The 25,873-nt window shown below is 38.6% G+C and overlaps 1 protein-coding gene across 9 annotated transcripts in view; it reads left to right on the forward strand.

The window, feature by feature from the left end:
• TRIM2 (tripartite motif containing 2) overlaps positions 1-25,873 on the forward strand; it is a 109,645-nt gene that overhangs the window by 68,051 nt on the left and 15,721 nt on the right. For all 9 annotated transcript variants that reach the window (XM_069855726.1, XM_069855725.1, XM_069855721.1 and 6 more), the window contains 6 exons: positions 4,205-4,386; positions 6,526-6,763; positions 12,288-12,439; positions 13,107-13,287; positions 16,368-17,091; positions 25,342-25,445. In XM_069855726.1, the coding sequence (XP_069711827.1) occupies positions 4,253-4,386; positions 6,526-6,763; positions 12,288-12,439; positions 13,107-13,287; positions 16,368-17,091; positions 25,342-25,445 (1,533 nt within the window). In that variant the 5' untranslated portion in view covers positions 4,205-4,252. The remainder of the gene's footprint in view (positions 1-4,204; positions 4,387-6,525; positions 6,764-12,287; positions 12,440-13,106; positions 13,288-16,367; positions 17,092-25,341; positions 25,446-25,873) is intronic.

Consider the following 25,873-nt stretch of genomic DNA (forward strand, 5'->3'; position numbering starts at 1 on the left):
AAAACCTAACTCCCTCAATCCTTGAAGCAACGTTATTGACGTTCCCCACCCTTTCTTATGGCTTCTGAGGCCTAACTGTTCCTTTGGAAACGTTGCCCGTGGAAACCTATTCATTCATAATACATGAATAGACCCTCTGCGTTGTGAATACCATTGATAAGAGGAGGATGAACAATCTGCGAGCAATTTATTCTCCTCAGGCTGTACTTTCAGGCTAGTTGCAGCTCTGGCTGGGTGGAGTTCAGCGACAGCAGTGTATCAGCATCAGAGAATTCTGCTCTTTTAGGAATAAATCCTGGGAACTGAAAAGACAGTTATGTTTTCCCAATGTCTTTTTCTTGGCTGAGCCATGGAAACTGATAGAGAATTTGGTAACTGTTGAGGAATTTCAGAGCTCATTTGAAGATACCTGTAGGAGGGGGCACTTTATAGCTCTATTAAGCTGAAACAACTCTTCTGGAACCGGTATTTGCTGTACCGTAACAATTTGTTTTTCCTTTTCTAATACTATGGGGAGTTATTTTCATAAGGGTGGGGCTGCACCCTGGCTTTCGTTCCTGAAGTCGTGCATGCATGCACAGCAGGGCAAGGCTTTCCACTAGCTTAGAGAGCCATTGTTTTCTCCTTTCTTTGCTGTATAGTATATTTTGAATGAAAATCAACAGTCTTATCTCCAAGCAGAAGGAAAAAGAACAGTGTTACTGTTGGGGTGGCTGGAAAGATAACAATTCCTGACCCTCAAAGGGGTGACAAAGGCTGTACATTTCAGAACCTTTTTCGGCACTTGATTTAGCAAACCTTAACTGGGTTTTCAGTATGTGCTCCTTATAGGTAAATGGGTGGGGTTTTATGTTGTTTGGTACAATGTTTCACAAAGCTTTGGCTTTGCCTGTTTAAATTATGAAGCCTAAATGTATGGAGAAGTGATTCTCAGCCTTATTTTCAAAGTTCATGGTTCAGCTGCTCTTTATTAGATTGTGAGACAGAGTGAACATCCACAAAGAGCTCTGGCAGTTTCTGAGATCAGAAGTTACTACTACAAAAAAGAATGTTTTTCTTGTGAAAATAGTGTTACTTTGCAAAATCTCCTACTGCTAATGCACCCCAAACACATGTTGCTGTTTACAGGACCTGCTGCAAGCGTTGCTGTAAATCAGAATAAATACTGTCTTTGGCGAAATTCAAAAGCATTACTTAAAATCTCCAGCTCTTCCTCAAATAGTATTCAAGTTTACAGTTGCTTTTATTGAGTTAATGGGCAATCTTCCTTCTCATAGCTAAATCACATTCATCAAAAGGTGGAATTGGGTCTGGGAGGCTGCAGAATCTTGGAAATTCCATACTCAAAAAACCTGTTTTTAATTAATCACTTGTATAAGAAGTTTTCCCAGGTACTGGCCAAAGCTTGACACGTCCTGATTAAATTCTATTTTCAGGTGCATGTTTTAAAGCTGCTTTGTGTGAGCATAGGAGATGAATAACAATCATGGCCTGCTGTGTTCCCAGACAAAGTGTCAAATATTAAAAGCACTTATTTCTGAATTGTTAATGGTTTCCTTCACTGACAAAGCTTAAAGCCTGAACATTTGAAAATTAAAGTGGCTGACAGGAGCTTTGCGTATAAAATGCTCAGAATAATCTGATTTTGCAATGACACTGAAGGAATGTAAAAGACTAAGATGAAGATCAGATGAATCAGTACAAAATTTTTCAGGCAATATTGGTTTTCCTTGTATAAACGCTATTTCCTAGTGTAGCTGTACTTGATGGAGGAAAGACGAAAACATCTCATTTCAAGAGAACTTCTATGACATGACAGACAGCATTCACTGGAGACCTATTCTTTGTATTTTAAGTACAGGTTTTTTTAAAATAGGCTGTACTTAGTCTATAACAAAAAAAACCAACAAAACCCCCCCAATTACACTGTTCATAATGTATTGGCCTCCAGTTTGGAAATTTGCTTTTGAGAAGAAGTCTTCCTGCTTCTGATTATCTTCTGTGGTTTTGGGGGTCTCCACCCTTTAAATTTTGGGTCAAGAGAGTGGGAAGCAAATACAGCTGCATTAATGGTGAACTGAATTTTCTTTTGAAACGTATACTGAAGTTCTGCATGTCATACACCAAATACATGAATACATTAATGTGTATTTGGTAGTCTCCTTTTCCCACACTCATTTGTGATAGGTGGATATTTTTGTCTATTTCTTGTAATGCCATTTTAACTCAAGATTTTAAAAAATAGTGAGTTCCTAATTGATCTCCGAAGGTTTTTGTGTGTGATTGATGACATTTAAATAGTTCATGTTTATGTAATGTTCATATTTTATCTTATGGGGAAAGAAGTTATAAAAGTGAAACTAATTATCAATTTGGGAATCATGCACTTTTGGTTAGTGAACAAATATTATATTTTACAAGCATCATAGCAACTTTTAACCTTGAAGATTCCCCTTTCTTGGAAAGAAAGGAGCAAAAGGTCCCACTGTAAGTGTTGTATGTCAAATTACGTGTCAGTTACTGCTACTGGGTATTTTAATTGTGAATAACTTTATGCTGTTGTGCTTGCTAGCTCAAAAGTGATTCTCCCGGAATCTGTTATCAGAAATAGTCATTTACTCTGTGTAGTAAGTAAACCATACCTGTATGGCTAAATAAACTGTTCAAGAAGAACAGTAAGAGTTCAATTCTCCTAGATTAGTGTGCTGTGCATTCAGTACAGGAAGAAGATCTGATGTAATGCTGCTGATAAAATACTATGGGTCATGCAAATCATCGTGGAATCGAGTGACCTTTAAATGAGCACGATCAGCACAGAGGCAAAGGGCTTGTTATTTCTGTCTTGGAAAGCCTGAACTTCCCTCAAACCAAATATCAAATTGTCTGAAAGGGATGACATGAAAACTAGGATAGAAAATGTTTAGGGAATAAGTTACTACCTCAGGAGCTTTCCTGCGGTGAAGGAGCCCAGCTGGGCTTGCTGTTCACATGGAAGAGGAGTTCCTGTTCTGGTGTGAGTGCCAGAGAACTGGCAGAAAGTGCCGTGGCAAAGATGCTGCTGTTGGTTCTCCAGGGACTGAAGCTCTGTTTCCCAGTGCTCCAGCTGCTAGGAACACTGATGGAGAGGAGTTCTTGCTGTGCCACCCTGTCAGGACATCTGCTTGTCAGGTTTTTCTAAATTATTTTAGCACACAGCTCACTTTTCCTTGAGCTTGCTTCCTTCCTTTTCCTCCCCATCTTCTCTTTCCACGTATTAATTCTGTTGGCTAACATCTGTACCTCCAACTGAAAAGAAACTGTTTTTCTCTGCCTGTGACTTGTTCCAGCTCAGGAGGTGTTCCAAGCCTGCTGGTGTTCCTTTAACCTGCAATTTTAATTCTGTCAGTCAGCAGACTTTTTTTCTTACCCTTTTATTTCATGCTTTATATACTAGGGCTATGAAAAATCTTCAGTCCTAGAAACATGCTTCTTACTACTCTTACTGCCTAGAATGCCATTTTTCTTGTGTATATTCTTTGGATGTGCTTTATGTATCCCTTACCCTGCCTTTGCTGATTCTCAGCAGCTATCAGTTGCCTCTTCTTTGCTCAGTTTGTTCTGTTGTGAGGATTTTCACTTCACCTACCCCATTGTCGTTGCTGATGCAGAATTTTACCGCTTGCTTCCCAGGGGCTGGCAGGTTCTGGAAGTTCGTTCTTGGGAGCTTTTTGGATTCCAAACCTGCCAAATCTTTGGCAACACTGGCACTGATAAGGGAAAAAAATTAGGTGAATAATTTCCAAATTCTGTCTGTGATACAGCAGTTCCCATTTAAGCATTTTGCCAGCTATAGTGTACATATAAGAAATCCTGTTTGTTAGCACTGGATGAACTTACTGGCACAAGAACGTTTTTATCATGGGATTTCTTTAAAACCAGACAACCCTGTAGCTCTTTCAGTCCACAGGCAACATGCTTTTCCAGAATGCCTGCCCAAAAAGAGGTGTTTTGTATGATGTTGTACACTTGGTTCACTGTTTCCCAGGCTTTCATCAGTGATAAACCATTTCAGAAGTTTAATTCTTCACTTGTTGTTCTAGTTTTATATGGAAATACACATTCCTGCGTAAGGATGAAACGTGAGTGTAGTAGTTGTTGATTTTGTTATTTTGTTGAGTTTAAAAGCCATTTTTCTTCTTTTCTTCTTCTCCCCACCCCAATCCAGCAGTGTGCAGCGTAGAAGGGAACAGGACCCATATGTCAGTGGTCTAGGATGGCCAGTGAAGGCTCCAACATCCCAAGTCCTGTGGTCCGTCAGATTGACAAGCAGTTTCTGATTTGCAGCATATGCCTGGACCGCTACAAGAACCCCAAAGTACTTCCTTGTCTGCACACTTTCTGTGAGAAGTAAGTAATTTTCTCATGCTGGTATTTACGTTATGCAAAAAGCATGGAACAGTGTATCCTTTAGTGGACAGGGACTTTTTACTTGTAAAGGTCATATTAAGGCATGATAAAGTCTGGGAATGCTGGAGACGCAGGGATGTAGAAAAACGCTTTCATTTGTGGCAGGCAGGAGGAAGATATAACAGTGGAATACTTGGAATACATTCCCTTTATGCAAGGGTAAATAAAAAGTAAATCCGATGAAAATGATGAATATAGTTACAACAGTGTGAAAAGTAATGGCAGTCACAATTTGGACCTCAAATTAATGGCCTCAAATTTATACTGCCTAGCCTATAATTAGAAACAATTAGAACCTTTCTTTGTTGGTTTACAAAGCAGAGAAATAATCATCCCATCCTTTAATGTCCCAGGGTTAGATATATATGCATTATTAATAACCTGTGATTAAATGTCTTCATTATTCTACAGCTTGGTTGGCTGAAGTGGAAAAACTCTCTGAAAAGAGATGTGATAAAATGGCAACCTGCCTTCTACTGTATTCAGCTGAATGAATTGAATGCACGTAGCGATACTTTAATGTTATATTATCCATCAAATGGTGGAGGAAATAAAGCATCTGCAAAAAAGTTAACTGAAAAATTATTCATTAAAATTTTTTGTCTGATGATAGGATGCAACTCTTTGGATTATATATTGAATGGCAGTGGGATTTTAATAAATGGTATTTTGTGTGAATATTTAGTTCAGAAGATTTCCAAATGTTAATTAGAATTAATATGTGTGTATCTAATTTTGCAGGGTGTGCAAGAAAAATTGTCGAGCTTAAAGTGTGTCAGGCAAACTAGCCATTTGTATAAGAACAGGAAACCCCAACTTTACTGAAGTTAGCATTGAAATACTCACTGAAGTCAATGAAGTCAAGATTTTCACTACCATGTATTAAGTTTCTTGACTTCAGCTCACGTGTAAATCCTAAGGTCAGCTTCTGGTTTTCACTGTAATCTTCTTATGCTGATCTGGTTATGGAGAGAGGCTTGAAGAACTCTGCCAGTACACTAGTGATGTGTAAAGCCTAAGCTCTCCTTTCACAGAGCCCTTAGGGAGGTCAGGAGGAGAGCTGCCAGAGTAGGATCAAGAGTGGTGCAAGCAAAGCCCTTGGAAGTGGATAAGAGCTGTGTAGCTGTGCGAGGTCACGCTTTCTTGGCTGGCGTCTCACGAGGAATTTGGTGTAGTGCTGCTTCCCTTAAGAATTGCATTCGGCAAAGGTTCCTGTACTTATGGTCTAAACTGAGTTGCCAGTTGCAGCTGCAGTTGGATGTTGCATGCCTAGCAGCTGTTAGCTAGATTTTCAAGGCCAGAAGTGGCACTAACTGTCATCTAGGCCAGTCTGCTGCATACTGTTGGTCACAGAACTTGTGTCAAATTTATATTGTATGAAATTTAGAAAAAAAAACCCCAAACAAACCTCACACAGCCACCCCCCTAACACTCACATAAATCAAACGCAAACAAAAATCTCCTCCAAAACTCCCCTTTAACATGAAGTGTGATAACTTAAGATGTGTTTCTCTAAGTAGTAGAGAGCTCTTGTTGATTCTGGCTGACTGCCAAATAACTTTCCTGATTGAAATAAATGAAAAAAATTCCATTGGTTTCATTGAGACCAGGTTTTAGATCTGAAACACTAAACCCACAAATAGAATCTCCTTTACTAAATTTTATTAGAAAGACAAGGGTCATCGCCAGTTAGTCAGTTAAAGACAGGTTTAAATACTTAATGTAGTAACTTAATGTCTGTTGAACTTTATTTAATAGTTTATCATTTTTACTATTTTTGAGTAGGATGCAGCAGATGTCTGGAGACATGGTTCCTCTCTGCACAAATATCTCAAGGAAAGGCACATAACTCTTATAATGATGTCAGCTTATTGAACTTCTTTTCACATGGCAGATGAAAAAGAGGTTTAAAGGAAAAAAATCCCCATAACCACTTTTACTTCTGAAGCCTGGTCATGTACCTTTCCTTTTCTAAGCAGGTGTAGCACTATTTCAAACTAGTTCTTAAAGTGAAGGGATTTTTTTTCCTCTTTGATTATACTTTGCCTCTCTCTCCCCTTTTACCTCCTTTCCCCATAGGTGCTTACAGAATTACATTCCAGCCCATAGCTTAACCCTTTCTTGCCCCGTGTGCCGCCAGACATCCATTCTGCCAGAGAAAGGGGTTTCTGCACTCCAGAACAACTTCTTTATCACCAACCTGATGGATGTCCTGCAACGAACGCCGGAAAACAGTATTGAAGAGTCTTCCATCTTGGAGACTGTCACCGCTGTTGTGGCAGGCAAACCACTCTCCTGCCCTAATCATGATGGAAATGTAAGTGAGATGAAGTCCTGTGATGTGTACAGGTACTGATTGGGATCAACGGGTCTGGTTTGTTATGGATATTTTGTTCTAAAAGTATAGTGGAGGAATTGGAATCACACTAGTTTTTTAATTGTATGGTATGTCAACAATAGACAAGTGATTCTTAAAATTATCACAAACACTCTTAGTGGAGCATTTTAAAGGTTATTATTTCATTTTTCTGTCTCCTTTGCTGACCTGCTGGATTTAGGTGGACTTGTAGAACTGATTTGCTATACACTTCGATTAATGAATAACTGGTCTGACTTCTTTACTGTGTACTATACTTACATGTGTGTTGTGGTTACTGATTAATACATTCCTAGTGTTTTCTTTCATTTTATTTACTCTCCTTAAGATGAATCATAGTTCCTTTCTGATATAGCAATTGTCATAGGAGGTGTTTGATTGTGAAATGCAGAAGGAAGTCAAAATTATGATGTTACGATGTTAGCATTCTACACTATCAGCTGATGATCCTTTAGGTGTGCTTAGATAAAACTGGTTTGCTTGCAATTCAAAATGTGTCACCTAATACCTCTCTGAGAACTTCTTTCTAGGGACAGGTGGATTTGTAAGTCCTTTAAACCAAACTCATTTGGCTTGGCTTGAAACATAGCTTGTCTTTTAGCATGATGAGTAGCATGTGATGGGAATATCTTCTTGCTTCAGTAAGTATCTAGGAAGGTTAGGGACAGGCTGAGAGTAACTCCAGTTTAAAGCTTTGTGGAGCTGGGAAATTGAAAGTTAAAGTGCACACATTAGTCTTTGTGATGGGAGGAGCCGAGATAAGCTCTGGGGTGAGCTGCTTGAGGCTGGTCAGGTGGGTATTGCTGATGCACAGGGTGTGCAGGGTAAAGTGCTCAGCACCTTAGGCATGACTGAGGAAATAGGCTTTTACTGTCCTCATGGGTACACAGCATAAGGGCACTTCATGGCAGGTTCCTGGCTGGTAGCAGCTTTGCTGAGGGCTTCATGGAGCGAGAGACAATTGAGGTGTTAGATGGAGGAGAATGCCTTTGCAGAACAAGCAGTCATTCTGCATTGAATCCTCTCCACATTAATTTTTGTGTTGCTTCGGGCAGGGTCAGACCCACCTTGGTTTTACTGCCAAGGGAAAACTTGGCATCAAGTATATTCCATTTAAATATTACCAAATTTTCTTTGCATTAGCTTGGAAATAAGTTTCTGTTTAAACAAGGGTTTTTTCTTCAATCTTTCCAGCCATGCTAGATTTGAACATCTTTGACTAAAAGCAGATAGAAACTGATGTGCAGATATTTCTCATTGCCTTGCCTGTCTGCTTGTATCTTAGCCTTCCTCAGGCCATGTAGATTAGATACTTTCCCTTCCAGCTGATCTCTTATTCTCACCACTCATATTTTCCATACATGTGTGTATCCTATTCCATCTGTGCACACCCTCTCATCCTCCGTTGTGGCATCTTTTTTGTGTGTGTTCTTATGAAAAAAAAAAATTAGCTTGTAATATATTAATGGGAGAGATGGCTTCCCGTGCTTGAACTATAAACAAATACTTCCTTGTGTTTATCCAACAGGGAGCATAGATCTGTGTTCTTGTTAAACTGGGGTAGTAGAGCACACACTGTGGAACTTTTGAACCAAACAGAATATTCTTATCTTCTGCCTACACATTAAAATAAGATTGTCTTTATTCTGACCTGTGGCTCACATTGCACATACGCATCCTGGTTTGGAAACATTGATCTGCAGTCACTTAGGGGCAGGTATAACAGCCAACACAGGGAAGGCTGTGAAATTCTAGGTCCATTAGTTCATAATATGTAATGAGTGGCGCAGCCTCATTGCAGTCACTCATCCTGAAAAATCTATGCTCAGATTTCATTTGAATTAGAAGTGAAAACCAGTCTGAAGTCTGGGATCCATGCTTTTACAGGTGCAGTGTATTTTCTGCCTATAAAGCGTAACAAGAGAGCATACCCGATATTAAATTAAACTCCTGTAACAAGAGAGCCTGCCTTATCTCTGACTAGCTTTTTCTCAAAAGATCACAGAACAGCTTGGCAATTTGACAAGTATAAGATCTTGACTAGAAAAACATTTCCTTAGCTTGTGCAGGTGCTAGTTACTGCCTGTATGCTTCTCTTAGAAAAATAAAAGAGCACCTATCCTTGATATTCTGATGAAATGACATCATAACATACCTTTTAAACTTTGGTTTTTTCTTGTAAGCTTTATACTTCCCACCATGTCACTTACATGTGTATCCCATTAAAGTGAAATCTGTTTTTTTCTGTACTCTGCAATGTTCTTCGTGCCATTGAGGCTAAATAAAAAAATTGAGAATGTCAGTTAGACTCTTAATGAGCATTAGAACTAGTATATTGAGCTCACTACTGGTGAAATTTTGTTCTGTCTCACAAGGAACACTGAATACAGTTAGGAAGCAATAGAGTGACTGATGAAATCATACCTGAACTGGAAAGTCTAACAAGGGATGTGGGTGGTTCACTTCTATGTGAGCACTTCGGTTAAGTCATCACAGTCTTACAAAATTCTTAAAAATTTGCTTTCAGGTTTTCTACATATGTAAGGCAAAACTCACAACTAGAGAGGACAAACCCCCACATTCTAAATTTTACCACGTATCTGGGAAGTGTCCTGAGATAATCCAAACTTACATTCTTCCAAAAGCCAGCACATACAAAGTAAAGGTACACATTAGCCCTAGGACAGAGAAATTAAGTATGTGTGTGAGATGAGATAGAAGGCTGGCAAAAAGCAGACATATCCTTGTTCTCTGGACTGCTCTTTAATTCGAACAAATAGAAGGCAGAGAATGAATAATGTGATTATTCAAACGTGATTTAAGGGAAAGGGGGCTGGTAATTGATGAGAGCCTTTTTTCTCAGGACCTGAACTTTGAAGGGCTGGAATTAGTGTGCTTTGGCTTTGGGAAATCTAATTCAGAAGTACCTGCATCCTTGATTATGCAAATTAAAAAGTATGCATGGATGTCTAATTAGAGCATTGGGCTGAAATATGCTGGTCTGGTTTGAATTGTGAGTTAGTGGATGGGATTTCAGAACCAGTAGGTATTAATTAATGTTTCATTACAGCTGATGGGAATGTTCTTGCATTCTTCAGTGGAGATAAAGCTAACGCCAGTGTTGGATGCCATAGTATATCTTGCGCAAGAGCTCTGTTCAGTTTGGAAAGGAGGGGTTCAGGCAAACATTTTTTCTGAGATGTTCTCTAAAGCAAATCTGTGATTGTGAAAAGCTTTCTAGGGATGTCACAAAATATAATGCCCATGTTGGGCATGAAGGGGAGAGAGGAAAAAACAGTAATGTATATCTATCTGTAGCTAGAATTTAAATTTATCTAAGAAATGCCAGACAAAATCTTAGGAAATCAGCTTATCTAGGCACTTGAAGCCTGAACTGTATTAATACTAGATTTTATTTCTCCTTCAACTATGACACAATCCAAAGATTTTATTGGGAAATGAAAGCTGCTTCGCTCAAACTATTTTGAATTTGACTGATGCAAAGCTGATGATTTCTATGCAGACATACACATTAGGTCTTTGTGGTCTGCTTGCTATTACAGTTCTAGATTATGTGCATCTCTGTCACTTGAAGAAAGAGAAGAACATTAATGAGGCTAAACTTTAATATGTTAATTAGATGCTTTCTTTTTTTTCTCTTGCTGCAAATATAATGGTGTTTATTATGAGATGTCCAATAGCATTCAGAAATATTAAATTATTTTAATAATTGCATCCAAAGATAAAAATATTGCATAAGTAAAGGGCTTGTTAAAGTATCTCGGACCTAAGCATTAAAGTATGAAGAGATGGAAAGATGAACTTCTGACACTCATTCAAAAGAAATGAAAATTTTTGACCGTATAAAAAGATGTAAGAGTTTCCTAATGAGATATTGTTCCTTTTGGTTGTTTCTTATTGCAAATTTTTGAAGCCTTTGAGAAGAAATTAAATCATAAACTCTTTTTAATTTATTTCTTCTATGCACTGTAAGACTGCATCACATCTTAGTGCCTACCAAAATGTAACTGGCAGGCCCCAGAGGATCCACTAGTGTGAGACTGCTAAACTCACAGTGACTAGAGTAGTGTTGATGGGGGTTGTCATTGTTTAGAAAGTCTAATTTTTCTCCTTGATGATATATTTGATCTTATGCAGTTTATCTGGAGCAGCTTTTAATTTTCTCTAAAGTGGTTTACACAAATGACCAACAAATGACTAAACCCTCATCGCGTGTGAATCCCGTATCTTGTGAACAGAGATAAGAAGGAAGAATGGGAATAAGGTGGAAAGAAGATTATCCAAGGAAAATCCTTATTAATGCTACTAGCCACATGTAAATCATGGTTCTTACTCCCCCTTCCTGTTTCTCAAGACGTCTTGGTAGAGCAGCTACTTCGTAAAGTGCTGTTACAGGTCCCTCTGCTTACCGGAAAACAGCCTGTTCTACACAACCATCTTGTTATCAACCAACATTTCCGGCACAACCACCTTTGTGCTAGAGGTCTGAGTGCCAGAAGCATCAGCTTATTCAATATTATGATGCTGTGTTCTGATGCAAGAGACCTGCCAGTGTCTTTCTTTGAAGCATATACTCGGAACTTCCTTATATACGACTAATAAGCCTAAAATGCTTTGTGCTCAAGGACTTCCTAGCTGTAAGAGAAGGTCTCATGCTGAATTTGCAGATACGTGCATTACGTTGAGTAACGTATGATTTTAGACACAGCACTTTTCTGTTTCTTTTTCTTCATGTCTATATTCAGAATTTGTGGTATTTATTACATGTAAAGATATTTTTTTATCTCCAGACAGCATCTTACTGGGTACATAACAGGTTGAAACACTCTCCTTCTCTTTCAAGTGTAGATCAGCACTCTTATTATAATCTCAGATATGAGGTTCTGATGGTTTTAAAGGATTAGTAATGGGATATGGAGATTTTTTCCCCACAGCATGTTGCTTTGTTTAGGGTGCTTTTCTCTAGCAAATAAACATGCTGTTTTGTGAGCTCCATCAAATTTATGTTCCATGGGTGGCCCTGTTATGAATAACAGCCTATTTTTATACTGTCTTCGGCAGACTCTCTGGGGAGTTGAAGGATCAGTTTACTGAGGGGACCTGAATGCTCTGTTTTTTGAGTTGTTACATGCAGTAGGGAGAGACACCAAAACTTACTATTACACAGTATAAAGGTGATGTTAGGACCAGCCTTGAAGTCCAGCTTTCTGTTTCCCAGGCTGCTGTTCTGACACTTTCTGATAGAATAAAATGCATTTAAACCAGCATTTTGATATGAAATATATAAGAATAGCAGCCATCTCTTAGGCAGTAATTTGATACCTAATAAAGGAAAAACTTTGTCTCAGAGCTTGGATAACATCATGAGTTCAAGACCCAGTAGGATGAGCTTTGAGTGATGTTACTGCTGCCATGTTTGAATTTAGAGTTGTTGCTTTCCCAGGTAATGGAGTTTTACTGCCAGTCCTGTGAGACAGCCATGTGCCGGGAGTGTACAGAGGGAGAACATGCAGAGCATCCCACGGTACCGCTGAAGGATGTGGTGGAGCAACACAAAGCTTCCCTCCAAGTCCAGCTGGATGCTGTCAACAAAAGGTATGGAGACTCCACTGATTATTTTCCATTTTAAGTTTTAGCAATGGCTATCTGTGTTATTAACATAAATGTTATAATGTGCTGGTGCCATGGACCTTTAGAGGGAATAGTGAGGCTAGCATAGGGAAAAAAGTCCACTGAGTGTGATGCACTGAGGGATTAGAGGAATGAGCAAAAGATTCCTATGTCTTTCACAAAACAGAGTCTATTAGAAATACAAGTGTCCTCCAAAGAAGGGGCATAAACTGTTAGAGAGAGAATTACCAGCCAGCCATGAATTTAATGATAAATAAGTAATACTGGATGCTTAAAAGTCTAGTACAAACACTACAGTGGCAGAAAGGATAAAAAAGAAAAGGAAAAATAGAGTGGGTATAGCTGTATCTTCCAAACAGATACGTTTGCATAAAGGACAGAGGATCCATGACCTCCTTATTGGAAATGCCTAAAATCTAATGGATTTCTGCACGGGAGGGCCCCGGCTTGATCTTGTCTTATGAGACCAAAACTACGATGTGGTTATAAAAGGCAGGGACTTAGTTCTGGAAAATGACTGAGTTTAAAGATAGCCTGCTGCTGAGATTGCCCCTTGCCCTGATATCTTTTGATGAAACAATGTTTAATGACTTTTCAAACAGCAATCTTTGTAATTTAATCCCTCCCTCAGGCTTCCAGAGATTGACTCAGCACTTCATTTTATATCTGAAATCATACACCAGTTAACCAACCAAAAGGCTAGCATTGTAGATGACATTCATTCCACTTTTGATGAACTCCAGAAGACTTTAAATGTGCGAAAGAGTGTGCTGCTTATGGAACTGGAAGTGAATTATGGCCTTAAACACAAAGTAAGATGCATGTTTTGTTTCAATGAAAAGCTATTAATTTTATCAGCCAGTTTTTTCAAATTATGCAGGGTGCCACTTTGACAAATTGTGCCTGAGATCCACAGGAGAACTTTACTTTCCTGAAATTAAGTGCTGCAGAGCCTCTTTTATGGGTGCCTAGCCTTATAAATGGAATCCAGACCCTGTATAGGCAGGTAGCCCTTTGTGCGTGGTGTGTGAGGATCTGAAATGGCCAACAATTTAAACAGGCATCTGCTTAAAGCCAACATGCTGATGTGCAAGTGACAATAAGGGAACAGCAAAGGAAAGCCTAAAATTCTTGGGCTGCAATCCTATGGACCACAGTTTTGCTTTAAAGTACCTTTTTCCTTTCAAGTGCATAGTAATGTGTTTTATGTTAGTTGTCACTGGTTGGAATGCGTAAAGATTGGAGGGACATCTAATTTTCTTAGGGGAATGCAGAAAGCAATAAATTCCAGAGCTGTATTTACTCTTATTTCCTATCTGGATGATTGAATTTTGCTCTTTTCCTCTGTAATGTAGACCAAGCTTCCAAAGAAGGAAACAGAAATCTGCACTTTTTAGAAGATAAGCCTGGTGGGTAGGGGGTTTGTTTAGGATTAGTAAGTGTGAATTGGGCAAATGAAATAATTTAGTGCTTGTCTTCCCGGGCATGAGTTTTTTTCTTTTTTATATATATAAGAAAGATCTCTTCCCTCAAAGTATCCTCTAAAAGAAAGTAGCATCAACAGCTGGAGTCTCAACAGTGCCTGATAATATCAGCGTCTTTGGGCATCCTCTTTGATTACCAAGCATCTCCAGATGTCTGAAGCAGAGGAATGTGGCATTCCTGGATCTGGAATACGCTTGATCATTAGGAAGGTATTGAACTGCCAGACCTATGAAAATGGAAGAATTCAAATATGCACAAGATGTCTACTTTCAGAAACACCAGAAATACAGGACTTTTGGGGCAGAATTTAGTCATCTTCAAAGCTAAGCAGCAGCTAAGGAGCCTTTAGCATCAAAAATTTGGTCTTAGATCCCAGGTTCATCTAAAAGTATCATAGATGTAACAAAAACTTATTTTCTTAGCAAGCAGATATTACTCAGAGTGTGTACAAAGTTCACACAAAATGGGTTATGTTGTTAACTTATTGCTGTTTAAAGGGATTTAAAATAGTTTAAAAATTATTCGGGACATTAGAGAACCAAATTTTCACAAAGCTGCACATCAGCAATTAAAAAGGCATCTCCCCTGTTTGTATAACAGAACAATTGGAATTGGATTTTACTTTTGAATGAATAGTAGCAAAATAACTCAAATCCAAATATTCCATCACTCTGATACTGTAGTTTGCAAAAATGAAAAAATGAAAGGGTTATACTTTACTAAGAAAGCTGGCAATTCAGTTTCAGTGGAAAAGAGGCCTCATGTAAAACACACTAAAAACATTTTTAATATTAGTTACGGTAGGATTTAATATTTTCCATCTTTGTAATGAAAGAAAACTATATTGAGAAAACAATGATTTTAAAATGCAGCTGCAAATTGTCTTCCTCCTCAGTTTCTGATTTGTTATCCCAAGCACATGGTTTTTTTGTCGTCCTGGGACTTTATTAGCTATGGTATATGTATGAACTACTTATGTAATTGAATAAAGACAAGACAGATTAGAAATGCCCTGTATTGAATGCTGGGAGGTTTATAGATGCCTACAAACCCAGAAAATTTGAAATTTCAGTGCAGTCTTGAAATTTGTTTATTCTGTTTTGCTTGCAAAATATTTTGTGTTGTTATCACTTCCCTGTATCATTAACTCATCAGCCTGGATTTTCTCTGGTGGGTGAAAAGCAGACAGCTTTGTAAAATTCAAAAGAAAAATGCCCTTTGAATGCAATGTCATTACGTGGTGTGTCTCAGTAAGGGAAAAGTATCTCATAGCAATAAATACACCTGGTGTCTAAGTTTACTTTAAAATCAATTGAAATATTTTGAAAATATTTACTTTGCATTGATGGCCAGGAAAATAACTTCTCTGATCCCCAGTAATGCCTGTGCCTGCATTCTTCTCTGTAGGAAAAACATACCACATGTGTGACTGGATACTTTGGCTTGGGGATTTAATCAGTGGAGGGGGAGGTGGGTAGCTGGAATGTCTGGGCTTCCCTGGCTGTCATGAATTTCTCTGCTAGGTTGTTATAATTCAGGGATGCTTCTTCCAATTCATTGCAAACTGGTTTTAAAAAAAATGTTAGGCTTGTTCCCAGCCCACATCTCACAATTATGAGGTCAATACTGCTTTAAGGATTTTAGACTGAGGGCCAGAAACTGAGCCCATGATGAAAGCTCTTTCTCAATCTTAAATATTGAGCAGCTACTTGCTGCCCACCAAAACTTCAGGCTACTCAGCCCAACTCTTCCCAGAATCCACAAGCCATCCTTTATGTTTTGCTTTCCTGACTGCTGAAACTTAGGCATCAACTTACCCACTTCTGCTAGGGAGACTTTTCCTTTCTTCACTTATTTAGATGAGAAATCACACTTTTCCTCAGAATGGATGAACAGCTCTTGAGAGTGCCTTCTTGTCTGACTTCATAGAGGAGTTTCCCTTGGCTCTGAAGAAATAGTTTCAAGATGTTTCTTGCTGCCTGCCTCCCTTATTAGTGGGTGTGCTGACTCCAAAATACCTCTATCTGAGCGCACACCACTCAGTTCCTAGTAAATATCTCATTAACTGTGACTGCTGAGAGTTTGATGAAGCAGGGTACAAGCTTCTAGATTTGGGTCTTAAAAAAAAAAGACAAGACAAATAGGTGGGGCAATAATTCAGTCTAGTGTGATGGTGGATCTGTGAAGCTTTGAAGAATGCAGGGTGCATTTTTTTCTGTTGCAGCATGATATTCTAAGAACATGTAGGGGATCAGTGTGGTACTTTTTCTAAAATGAAGTTTTAAGATAAACTCTAAAATAAAGCACTATAAATTTGGTTTCTACAAAGGTCTTGAGATATAAAGCATGCTACATCTGCAAGATAGTTCTACCATGACGCTAATCTGGTATTTGGTAATGCACACAGGTCCTCCAGACACAGCTGGATACCTTACTTGAAGGACAAGAAAGCATTAAAAGTTGCAGCAATTTTACGGCTCAAGCCCTCAACCATGGCACTGAAACCGAAGTTCTGCTGGTGAAGAAGCAAATGAGCGACAAGCTGAATGAACTGGCTGAGCGGGACTTCCCATTGCAGCCCCGTGAAAATGATCAGTTGGACTTCATAGTTGAAACAGAAGGCCTGAAAAAGTCTATTCACAATCTGGGTACTATTTTAACCACCAATGCTGTTGCCTCTGAAACAGTTGCCACAGGTGAGGGGCTGAGGCAGACAGTGATTGGACAGCCCATGTCTGTTACCATCACAACTAAGGACAAAGATGGGGAGCTCTGTAAGTCTGGGAATGCTTATCTCACTGCTGAACTGAGCACGCCTGATGGGAGTGTAGCAGATGGAGAAATACTTGACAATAAAAATGGCACTTATGAATTTTTGTATACTGTTCAGAAAGAAGGGGACTTCACTTTGTCACTGAGACTTTATGATCAACATATCAAAGGCAGCCCGTTCAAACTTAAAGTGGTCAGATCAGCAGATGTGTCTCCTACCACTGAAGGGGTTAAGAGGCGTGTTAAGTCTCCTGGCAGTGGTCATGTGAAGCAGAAAGCTGTGAAAAGGCCTGCAAGCATGTACAGCACTGGCAAAAGAAAAGAAAATCCAATTGAAGATGATTTGATCTTCAGAGTAGGTAGGTGACTTGTCTACTACCTGCTAACACACTTAATTATTGTTCAGGGAAACTGGATGACTAAAAAAAAAAATCTAGAAGTTAGATTATTTTAAGGTTAAAACTGTAAGAAAATCAATGTGATAATACCTCTTGACTTTTATTCATATGTAAATTTTAAAAGCACATACTTCAGAAATTCTGTTTGCAAGAAATATTTAATTGGAATTTGGATTGAGAAATGCATACATTTGATTTGGGATAAAATGTTTTACTACATCTTCTGTCCTGTACTGGGCATCATAAAATGAAAATATGATAAGGTTGATGCTTCAGATCAGATTAAATTACTTCTTTAAAAAGTTGCATGGCAAGAAGGGAAATGGGAGGACTACTTCCCTAAAACTATTGCCTTCAAGATGAATTCAATTAATTAACCTGGAGCTATACATACTAAATCCTGTGGTCATATATAGTTATTTCATTATGTCAGCATTAGGACAAAATTAAAATTTCCTTTATTTGCTTTTTTTCCCCCCCCAGTACCTAAATATATTTTGTTCTTTATGTAGTGTGATGCTTGGCAAAAATGTAACATCTTGGGGTAATTTACTGTGGTTTTCTTTCAGGTCTTTTGAGATACTCTGGTTTTAAGCTATATAATAATATAATTTTTAAAGTCTGTTTTTATTGTATTTATGTAAGGTCTGCTTATATAGTTAGAAAATACTTTTCACTTTGCTTATGCAAAGAAAAAAGCAAATTAATTCTTCATACTTAAAAGTCAGGATTTCAGCAGTACGACAACCAGTTGGCAAGGTGACTTTCCCCTTTGTAGAAGAGAATGGATGGTGGTTAATCCTGGAGGGTTTTCAAGTAATTCTATTGAAAATTCACCTGGACACTATTCATCACTTGGCTAGCCCTGTCCATCTGATTGCTCATCTGTCAATATTTCTAATAGATTCCTTGCTGTGATAAAGAGTACATGCAATGCCATAATGATTTTATATCAGAAAATGCATTCAGCAAGCATACTTTGCTTCCTGAATAGGACAGTACAATGTAAGCTTTGGATGGGGCTATTCATAAAATGACCAGCCTTTTTGCCAGATGACCTGTGCATTTTCTTGTTGGATAAATGACCCCATAAATATAACAGCTCAAAGCATTTTTTACAGAGGCAATGACATCCAGTTTTACGGATGCTAAGGCTAAATTTATGGTGAATGCTGAGTCAAGAGTTAGAAACATGATGCAGAACAATTTATCCTGAAGTGGAGCCAGCCCTACTCAGCTGTACCCATGCTTTGTTGTCCAAAGCTGGTAGGCGACATTTGCTAAATTAATACTCAGACATAGCCCCTTCTCTAGCAGGAGGGTGTTCTTGTTTCAAAAGCTATTGCTGTGGTCACTACCAGCAGAACCCCTACTAGCAATATGATGAGGTGAGATGATCTTCCACAGAGCAGAATGATCAGCCTCAAGTTTCTGCTAGAATACAAGGGAACCTGTGGCTCTTCCCAAATGCAGTTTCACTGCTGGTACTGGTAAGTGTGCCACAGAGTATGTGTAATTGTAGCCTAGATCTTTTGGGGGCTTTATTTTGAGACAGTGTTAAACAAAACCATCAAGAATAATGTCTGAAACCTGTCTGAAAGGAAAACATCTCTAATCTCTTGTGCAATGTTTGTGACACGTTGTATGCTACACAGAGAAAGGGCTGGATAGACGGGTTCAGACAGAAAGAGTCTGTGGGTCTATAGCAAGTAGGTGCAGGATACAAAAGCTTTTACAACTATACTGTGCCTGTGAGTAACAGGGAAGCTCCGTTATGCATTGTGGCTGTCACCTTCACTGGGTGCTAAGCCCTCTTGTTTGCATATATCGAACGTTAATTTGTCCCAATGTGGAAACTGTAGATATCAAGAACTTTTTTTAAAATAAAAAAAAAAAAGAGAGAGAGATGTTGTGAAATTATTTTACAATTCAGTAGTCTTATTATGGAGCTTTTGGTGTGGATTAAAGTAAAGTCAGTTTGTAATTTCTCTTTCTGTATCTTGCTGCTCATGAGCAGATTCTAGCCTGACTACTAAATGGCAATGTAGCTCTGGTTTGGGTTTTGTTGTTGGTAGTGATGTCTATTTAATTTTTTTGGCTTTAACTGTTCTCTCCAATGCACCGTAAACTCTATACATCTTAAATGTTTTCCAAAAAAGCGCAGTGCCATTTATTTCTGTTGTGATGCCATCACGATCACATGCTTTATTTTGGAGTTCTGCCTCCTCCCCTTCTTCACCACTCTACCCCCAAACAGTGAAGAGAAATAGAACAGGATCTATGCGTGTCTTGGAGCTTTTGCTTGGTGAAACCTATAAGAAGTGCCAACATTTGGGATATATGGTTTGCTATTTTATTGAAAAACTAAGCTATAAGTAATACTTCATCCTATTACATGCACTACATGTTCAGTTCTCAGCCGCTCGTTTCACAGAATGACCCTACATAGAGAAGTCCCTCCGGGCTTCTGTGGGCTTATGTATAAATCACCTGAAAGGTCTCTTAAGCTATTGTAGCTGCAATGCCCTAGCTTTTTACCTTCCTCCCAAATATCTGAAATCAGTGAAGACAGGTAAAACTCCAAAAATTTTCACAGGGATTTAAGAGTTCATTTAGTTCCAGTTTCAGCTCACTTTTTGAAAAGTTTAGGTGTGGTTGGTTTGATGGGGTAATGTAAAACAAAAAGTATCAGTTTCCCAACATCAAATGTGTATCTCTGAACCTATTGTTGATTTCCTCTGACAGCCATGGCCAAATCTGGTTTTTCATTTTAAACAGGGCAAGATAAATCTTGTATTTGGGCTGCCAGGAGCTCGTACAGCTGTGTTGAAAAACCACATTGTGATATTCCTATGGGCATACAGAGTGTGCTATTATGTATATATTGATATATGGGCTTTTATGCACAAGTGAATCCATCAGCTTCTAGCAGAAGATTGTTCTTGTGCTAGTATTAACAGAGATAGCATTATTACATTAGTACAGTTAAGTGCTTTTGTTCATGGGGAACTGTGCATTGTATCTTTTGCCAATTCCATGTTATTCATGGGTTTTTAAATGGCATGTGGTTCTATTCATACATTTTTTGGTCAGCCTATTGAGTGCACATTCATACGTTCATGTAATTCATTATTTACAAGAAGAGAATATTTCTTGCTTCCTCCTTTTCTTTCTCAATAACTTATATCCTAAACCTTTTTAAAATTTTTTTTATGCAGGTGTGAACTCTTAAGAGTGTATCCATGCAGTATCTATATGGCATGTACTTAATGTATACAAATGAAAACAAGAATGTGCTTATGATGCCTGGAAAATAACAACTATTTTTGCTACCTCTACAAGTAGTAGGAAGCACTGAAGTGAGAGGGAAGGCTTTTTTCCATTAGCCTGCTTTTCTGCCTTAGACCCATGCTAAGCAGAGGTAAATGGAGGTGAGGGATGTTCTCAGTGTCAGTTACTTCTGTCTTCCCTGGTAAGTCTCTCCTCTGCCCTCTAAAGGATGGTTAAGAGCCATGAGTGGCATCAGTTAGCTGTTCTGTCCAGGATGCCATCTTGTGCTCTAGCTTTGCCGTGCTGTGCCATATGTCTTGGTATTTTTCCTCTTCTGGCACTTCTTCTGACTGGGTTTCGTGACACCGTTTAGCAGTAGTGGTGCTATTTTCCACTTTAACTACTTTTTCTCTTAATTTATTTATACTCAGGATTGGCATCAGATACAGACAGATGGAGAGTTGGCTCTTTGCTAGAAAGTTCAATTTCCCTTTTCCTCACTCTATCTTTACTTGTCTGTTTAGTCATGTAACTGAGCATCTAAGTTTAGCTGGTACATTTAATGTGTGTAAATCACTTTGATTTTATAAAAAAAGTGCTTTTTAACAGTACCTTCTGTCAGCCTCTTTACTGGGTATGGATGTCATCTTCTGGTCTGTTATCAATGCTGAAAGCAAATAGGAGTCTTATGGTGAGTTTACTCCACATAAACTCTTGAACAATGTCCATGTAACAATAGCTTTAGTGCAGTTTTAAAGCAGGCTTAGGTGGAGCAAAGGGATTCCTGATTAGGTATTTCTTCTTTAATTTTCTCTGAAGGCTTCTGCCTGAAGCTTTTGTATTGGATTGTCCTGCCTTGCCTAAAGATAAATAATTTTTGAGATTTTATAAAAATACAAGTGGATTATAAGGGTACACATCTCCTTGAAAAAAAAAATGTATTTTTACAACTGCAGTTAGCCCTGTGTACGGATGGTCCAGAGGAATCTTCTCCCAGTATCAAGCAGCATTTTCTTCCTCCCATTGCACGATCCCTTCTCTACCTTTCCAGCAAGGTCCTGTCCTGGCCAAATTACAGCCTGGCTAAGGACATCAGAGAAGGAAGGAGCGTGCATGTATATTTGTTCCGTGCACTGCATGAGGAACAATACATGAAATGCAGAGGCCCCTCTGGCACACTTCAATCAATTGTTCTTCATTCTCTATTTCAAAACCGTGGAACAAACCCATTAATAAGCAGTATGATATAGCAAGATGCTTTCTATACAGAATTTATATTTCTGTAAAAATAGGAATACTTAACACTGGGGAACTGCAATTTCATTTTTCAGTTTCATTCTGAGGAAAAAAGGAGCAAAGCTAGGGTATGTGAAAATAACTCCTTGATACTTTCTATGCAGTATATATGTAGACCTCTGCATGCTTTTTGCTTTTATCCTTTTTTCAGTACCACATAGAGAACAGTTGAAGAAGTGATGTAGGTAGGAAAGCAGTGGTACTTACACCACATTTTATGTCTACTTGCAGCCTCTGGAGTCCCCCCACTAATCTGGAAGATTTCTGCAGGGTTTTTGACTCTCAATCCATTCCCTTTCTGCTGGGGTTAGTGACGTGGTTTTCCTTTATGTTTTAGGAAGCTAGTAAATCCAGATTAGCAAGCAGGGAGGATATTATTCATATTAATAAAACTTAGAAAGCAAGAAATGCTCCTTCTATAATTACGACCATAAAAAAATTTCATTGTACAGCAGGTTTGTCCAGATGCCTAGCACTTACAAGCAGATTTTTATTGCAGTTTCATGATGTAATTTTTAACATCTGTGATGTTAATGAGCTTTTAGATTTTTTCTTTCTTTTTGGTGAGATTCAATCTGGCCTTTATTGTACAAGAATAAAAGATTGAAATTATGAAGCACTTTGTGTGCTAGATTGTCTTGAGCTGAAAATGGATTCTCTTCTGTTGACAGCATATCTTCCAAGCTAAATTAATTGGTTTGTGCAGGCTATGCTCAGCAACACCAGAAGGAATTAGATAGGGCTAAGGCAAATCTGATTGTTTATTTAGAGAGCTGCGTACAAAGATGGTATAAGAGACCTAGCCCACAAGCCACAGATCTGCTTCCTAATAACTCTGTTCAGCGTGCCCTTTTGATAACTCTGTCCTCTCCCAATCCCACAGAAGTTGCACTAAGATCATAGAAACACTAGGTTGGAAAGGACCCACTGGATCATCAAGTCCAACCATAAGATGTCTGTCTTTTCCTCCTTTGTGCCCCTAAGTAGCTTAGAACAGGAGGGAGGCAAGGCTGGGCAAAGATGAGGCATGAAAGGTGCAGGCTTTCGGGTTCAGACTGGGCTGCTTGGGAAACACTGCAATGAGGGTTACACAACTGCTTTCTGGATCCACCCCTGTGCATTTGACATGTCAGTGTCTCTGTAGGCTGAAGAGTGATGGGTGACTGCTCATGACTGAGAGAAGACAGAGCATGAGGTACCTTGATACAGAGGGGTGGTATTTAGTAGTAAAAGATTTGCTGACTTTCTCAGGCAGATATGTTTATAAGGCAGGAATCTCTACTGCAGGAAGGAGCTATTGTCCTTTGGTATTACAAAGGCAGTTGTAGGATCCTGCTTTTCCAGAGGCTGACATACTTTCTATGAGCTTTCCTCTCATCATCTGAACTGCTGTCACTGCTTGTACTTAAATTCAGATCTTTGCTGGCATGGTGAACTATTCAAATCAGAAAGTTCATAGTTATCTGTTTTTATCTTGAACATAAGTTAGGAAATAAGCTGTGGTTCACTAACCTAAGCTTTCTTCTTTAGAGAAATTTGTGCCACTGTATAAAGGTCTGTGTGCCTACGTGATGGGTTTAATAGCTGCAAAGTACTATTTTACAAAGACATTCCATGGAGCTGAATTTCAACTGCATGCTATGCTAATAAGTTACTACTCCTTAAACTTACTGTGAAATGTGTTACTATGGCATTCCTGGGTAATTTCTTCCATTTTTCCTTTGATATGTGTTTACAAGGACCCACTGAACAACACTCTGACTAACTCTTTATATAGGTCTGTCTTATCTTTAAAAACTAAATTCCTTGACAATCAAGAACATTTTTCTCAGGGTAAAGAGCATACATTCCATAATGGTTGTGCTAGTTGGTTCCAGATGCTCTAGCTTACGCCTCCTCTTTTCTAACAAATGTTTCCCCTTTACTCTCAGTAGTGAAAGGAATGTTTCTCCGTTTTCATCCATTGTCTTTGGCTAAAAGGCAAAAAGGAAACTTATCATTTGTATGTGGTGGAAAAAAATTGCTGCGTGCATCCCTCAGGCACTGCTTATTAAAAGAATGCACTGAAAGGGCTCAAATGTGTGTAATGTAATCAGTACGTAATTTGCTGTTCCCTGAATATGTATTTTCCCCTTGCAGTACAAAAGTTGAGAAGTATTTGCCTTGCTTAGAGCATCTAAGCATATGGAGTTCAAGAAAACAAGCCTTAAAATAAAGGGACATGCTCGCAAGACCAAGTGCAGTAGATTTTAATGTTACCTGTTAGCTGGTGACAGGAAGTATGCATCCCACAGCCATCACTACAGCAGAAAGAAGGGTTATTAAGAACATACACATGCCTAACAAAAGCTACTTACAAATTAGAGCCAATATGTATATTGGTCACCACAGTCAGAACAGTTTTAATCACAAAGCTTCAGGATATTTTGGACTGACTAAAATAAAACAGAAGTTTTTCAGTTAAAACTATGTTTTGAAACCAGTTAATTCCTGATACGCAGCCAGTGAATGCTTGTAAAATACTTGACCAGGAAAAATAGTGCTGCATCCAAGTCCTGGAAAGAACAGCTTATAGAGTCTTTTTGTTTCCAAATTCATTCTGAATAACCTCAGGGTCCAAGATCATAATTGCAGTGTTGTCTAAAGACCCCTGAGCCTCCTATACAAACAAAGTAGGAATTTGGATGCTGTTCCTGTGCTCCAGGTGCAGTGTGGAGCCACTTTAGGGCTGACCTTTTAAAGACATCAGTTTAAGTGTGACTCTCTTTGGAACATTTCAGAACAAACATATAAGTAATGAGGCACCTACACCTAATGAACTTTTGTGAGAATTTGACATCTGACAGCTCCTTATCCCCTTACGCCACTGGGGAAAAGAATCACAATTCTGTGTAAATCACTATTGTATTTGTCCTGAGTAAAAATGGGACCTCACTGTGTGCATACGGCTTTATTAGGACAATCTAAACTCTTTACAGAAGCGTTCAGCCACTGGGTGCTGCTCTTCATAGGCCAACGTGTCCCAGTCATTCAAAACCAGTTCTTCATCTGGGTTTCCCTTCTATGGGAATTTTTAAACCTATGGCTGGAAACTGTACAGGTGAATAGGAAATTTCCCTGTCTTGCAATGGCCCCATCCAGAGCGATCACTGATGCGTTTTATCTCAATTTGGTGACTTCGCTTAGGAGATTTAGCTAATTACTCTAAAACCTTGTCATCTGTCCAGGTTCTTAGCCTCTGTCTGTGTGTTGCCACAGTACTTCCCCCTTCATTGTCTTTGCAGTGGAATAAAAATCCACAATTTAAAAACAGTCCATCACTTATAAAACCCCCCAAAACATTTTACTGTTACTTCATGCAAGAGGCTAGTTGTGAACACTTTCATTTGTGCAGGCCAAAGAGGTAAATACCTTGATGGGGGCTTAGATGGCATACTTGCCAAAGAATAAGAACAATTCCCTCTTGTACTTAGAATTGGGGATCTGTTACTGAGATGGTCCTTTGAAACTACAGTAGCAATGAGAACTCTTCAAAGTAGAAATCTATAGATCAAGGATGCATGTGTTGGCATTCAGGTCCTAACTAATGAGTTCTGTCTAAAAATGGGAAACCTGGTTTCTTATGTGCTTTGTGTTCAATTCTAGGCACCAAAGGAAGAAACAAGGGGGAATTTACAAATCTTCAAGGTGTAGCTGCATCTACAAATGGAAAAATATTAATAGCAGACAGTAACAACCAGTGTGTGCAGGTATGAAAATATGCTGCTTCCAGTATTTTTCTATTTCTTCCCACCCACACACCTTTGCTTTCTTTTTACTCCAGAAAAGACGTTTTATACAATGAAAGCAGATATAGAAAATACAGAGGAAGCTCAACTCATTTATCATCCATTATCATTCCAGCTTCTTGACCTGCAGCTATCTTTTCCAGATCTACACTATATCTAGTATGTGTATCAGAGTTTATTTACCTTCCTTAAGATGCTTGGTGATGAATGAAGAAAATAAACGGTGCAATAATCTGGAAAAATGCCTTTTTTGTAGACATCATTTTAAATTATAAACTTATCACATTGTGTTTCCAAATATAAATCTAGGCCAAAGTGCCACAAATATAATTTGTTAAGCAAATGCAAATATGAAAATAAACACGTAGGTGTAATTTTCAAATTACTTC

The sequence above is a fragment of the Phaenicophaeus curvirostris genome, chromosome 4 (assembly GCF_032191515.1).
Source record: "Phaenicophaeus curvirostris isolate KB17595 chromosome 4, BPBGC_Pcur_1.0, whole genome shotgun sequence".
In the NCBI taxonomy this organism is placed as follows: Eukaryota; Metazoa; Chordata; class Aves; order Cuculiformes; family Cuculidae; genus Phaenicophaeus; species Phaenicophaeus curvirostris.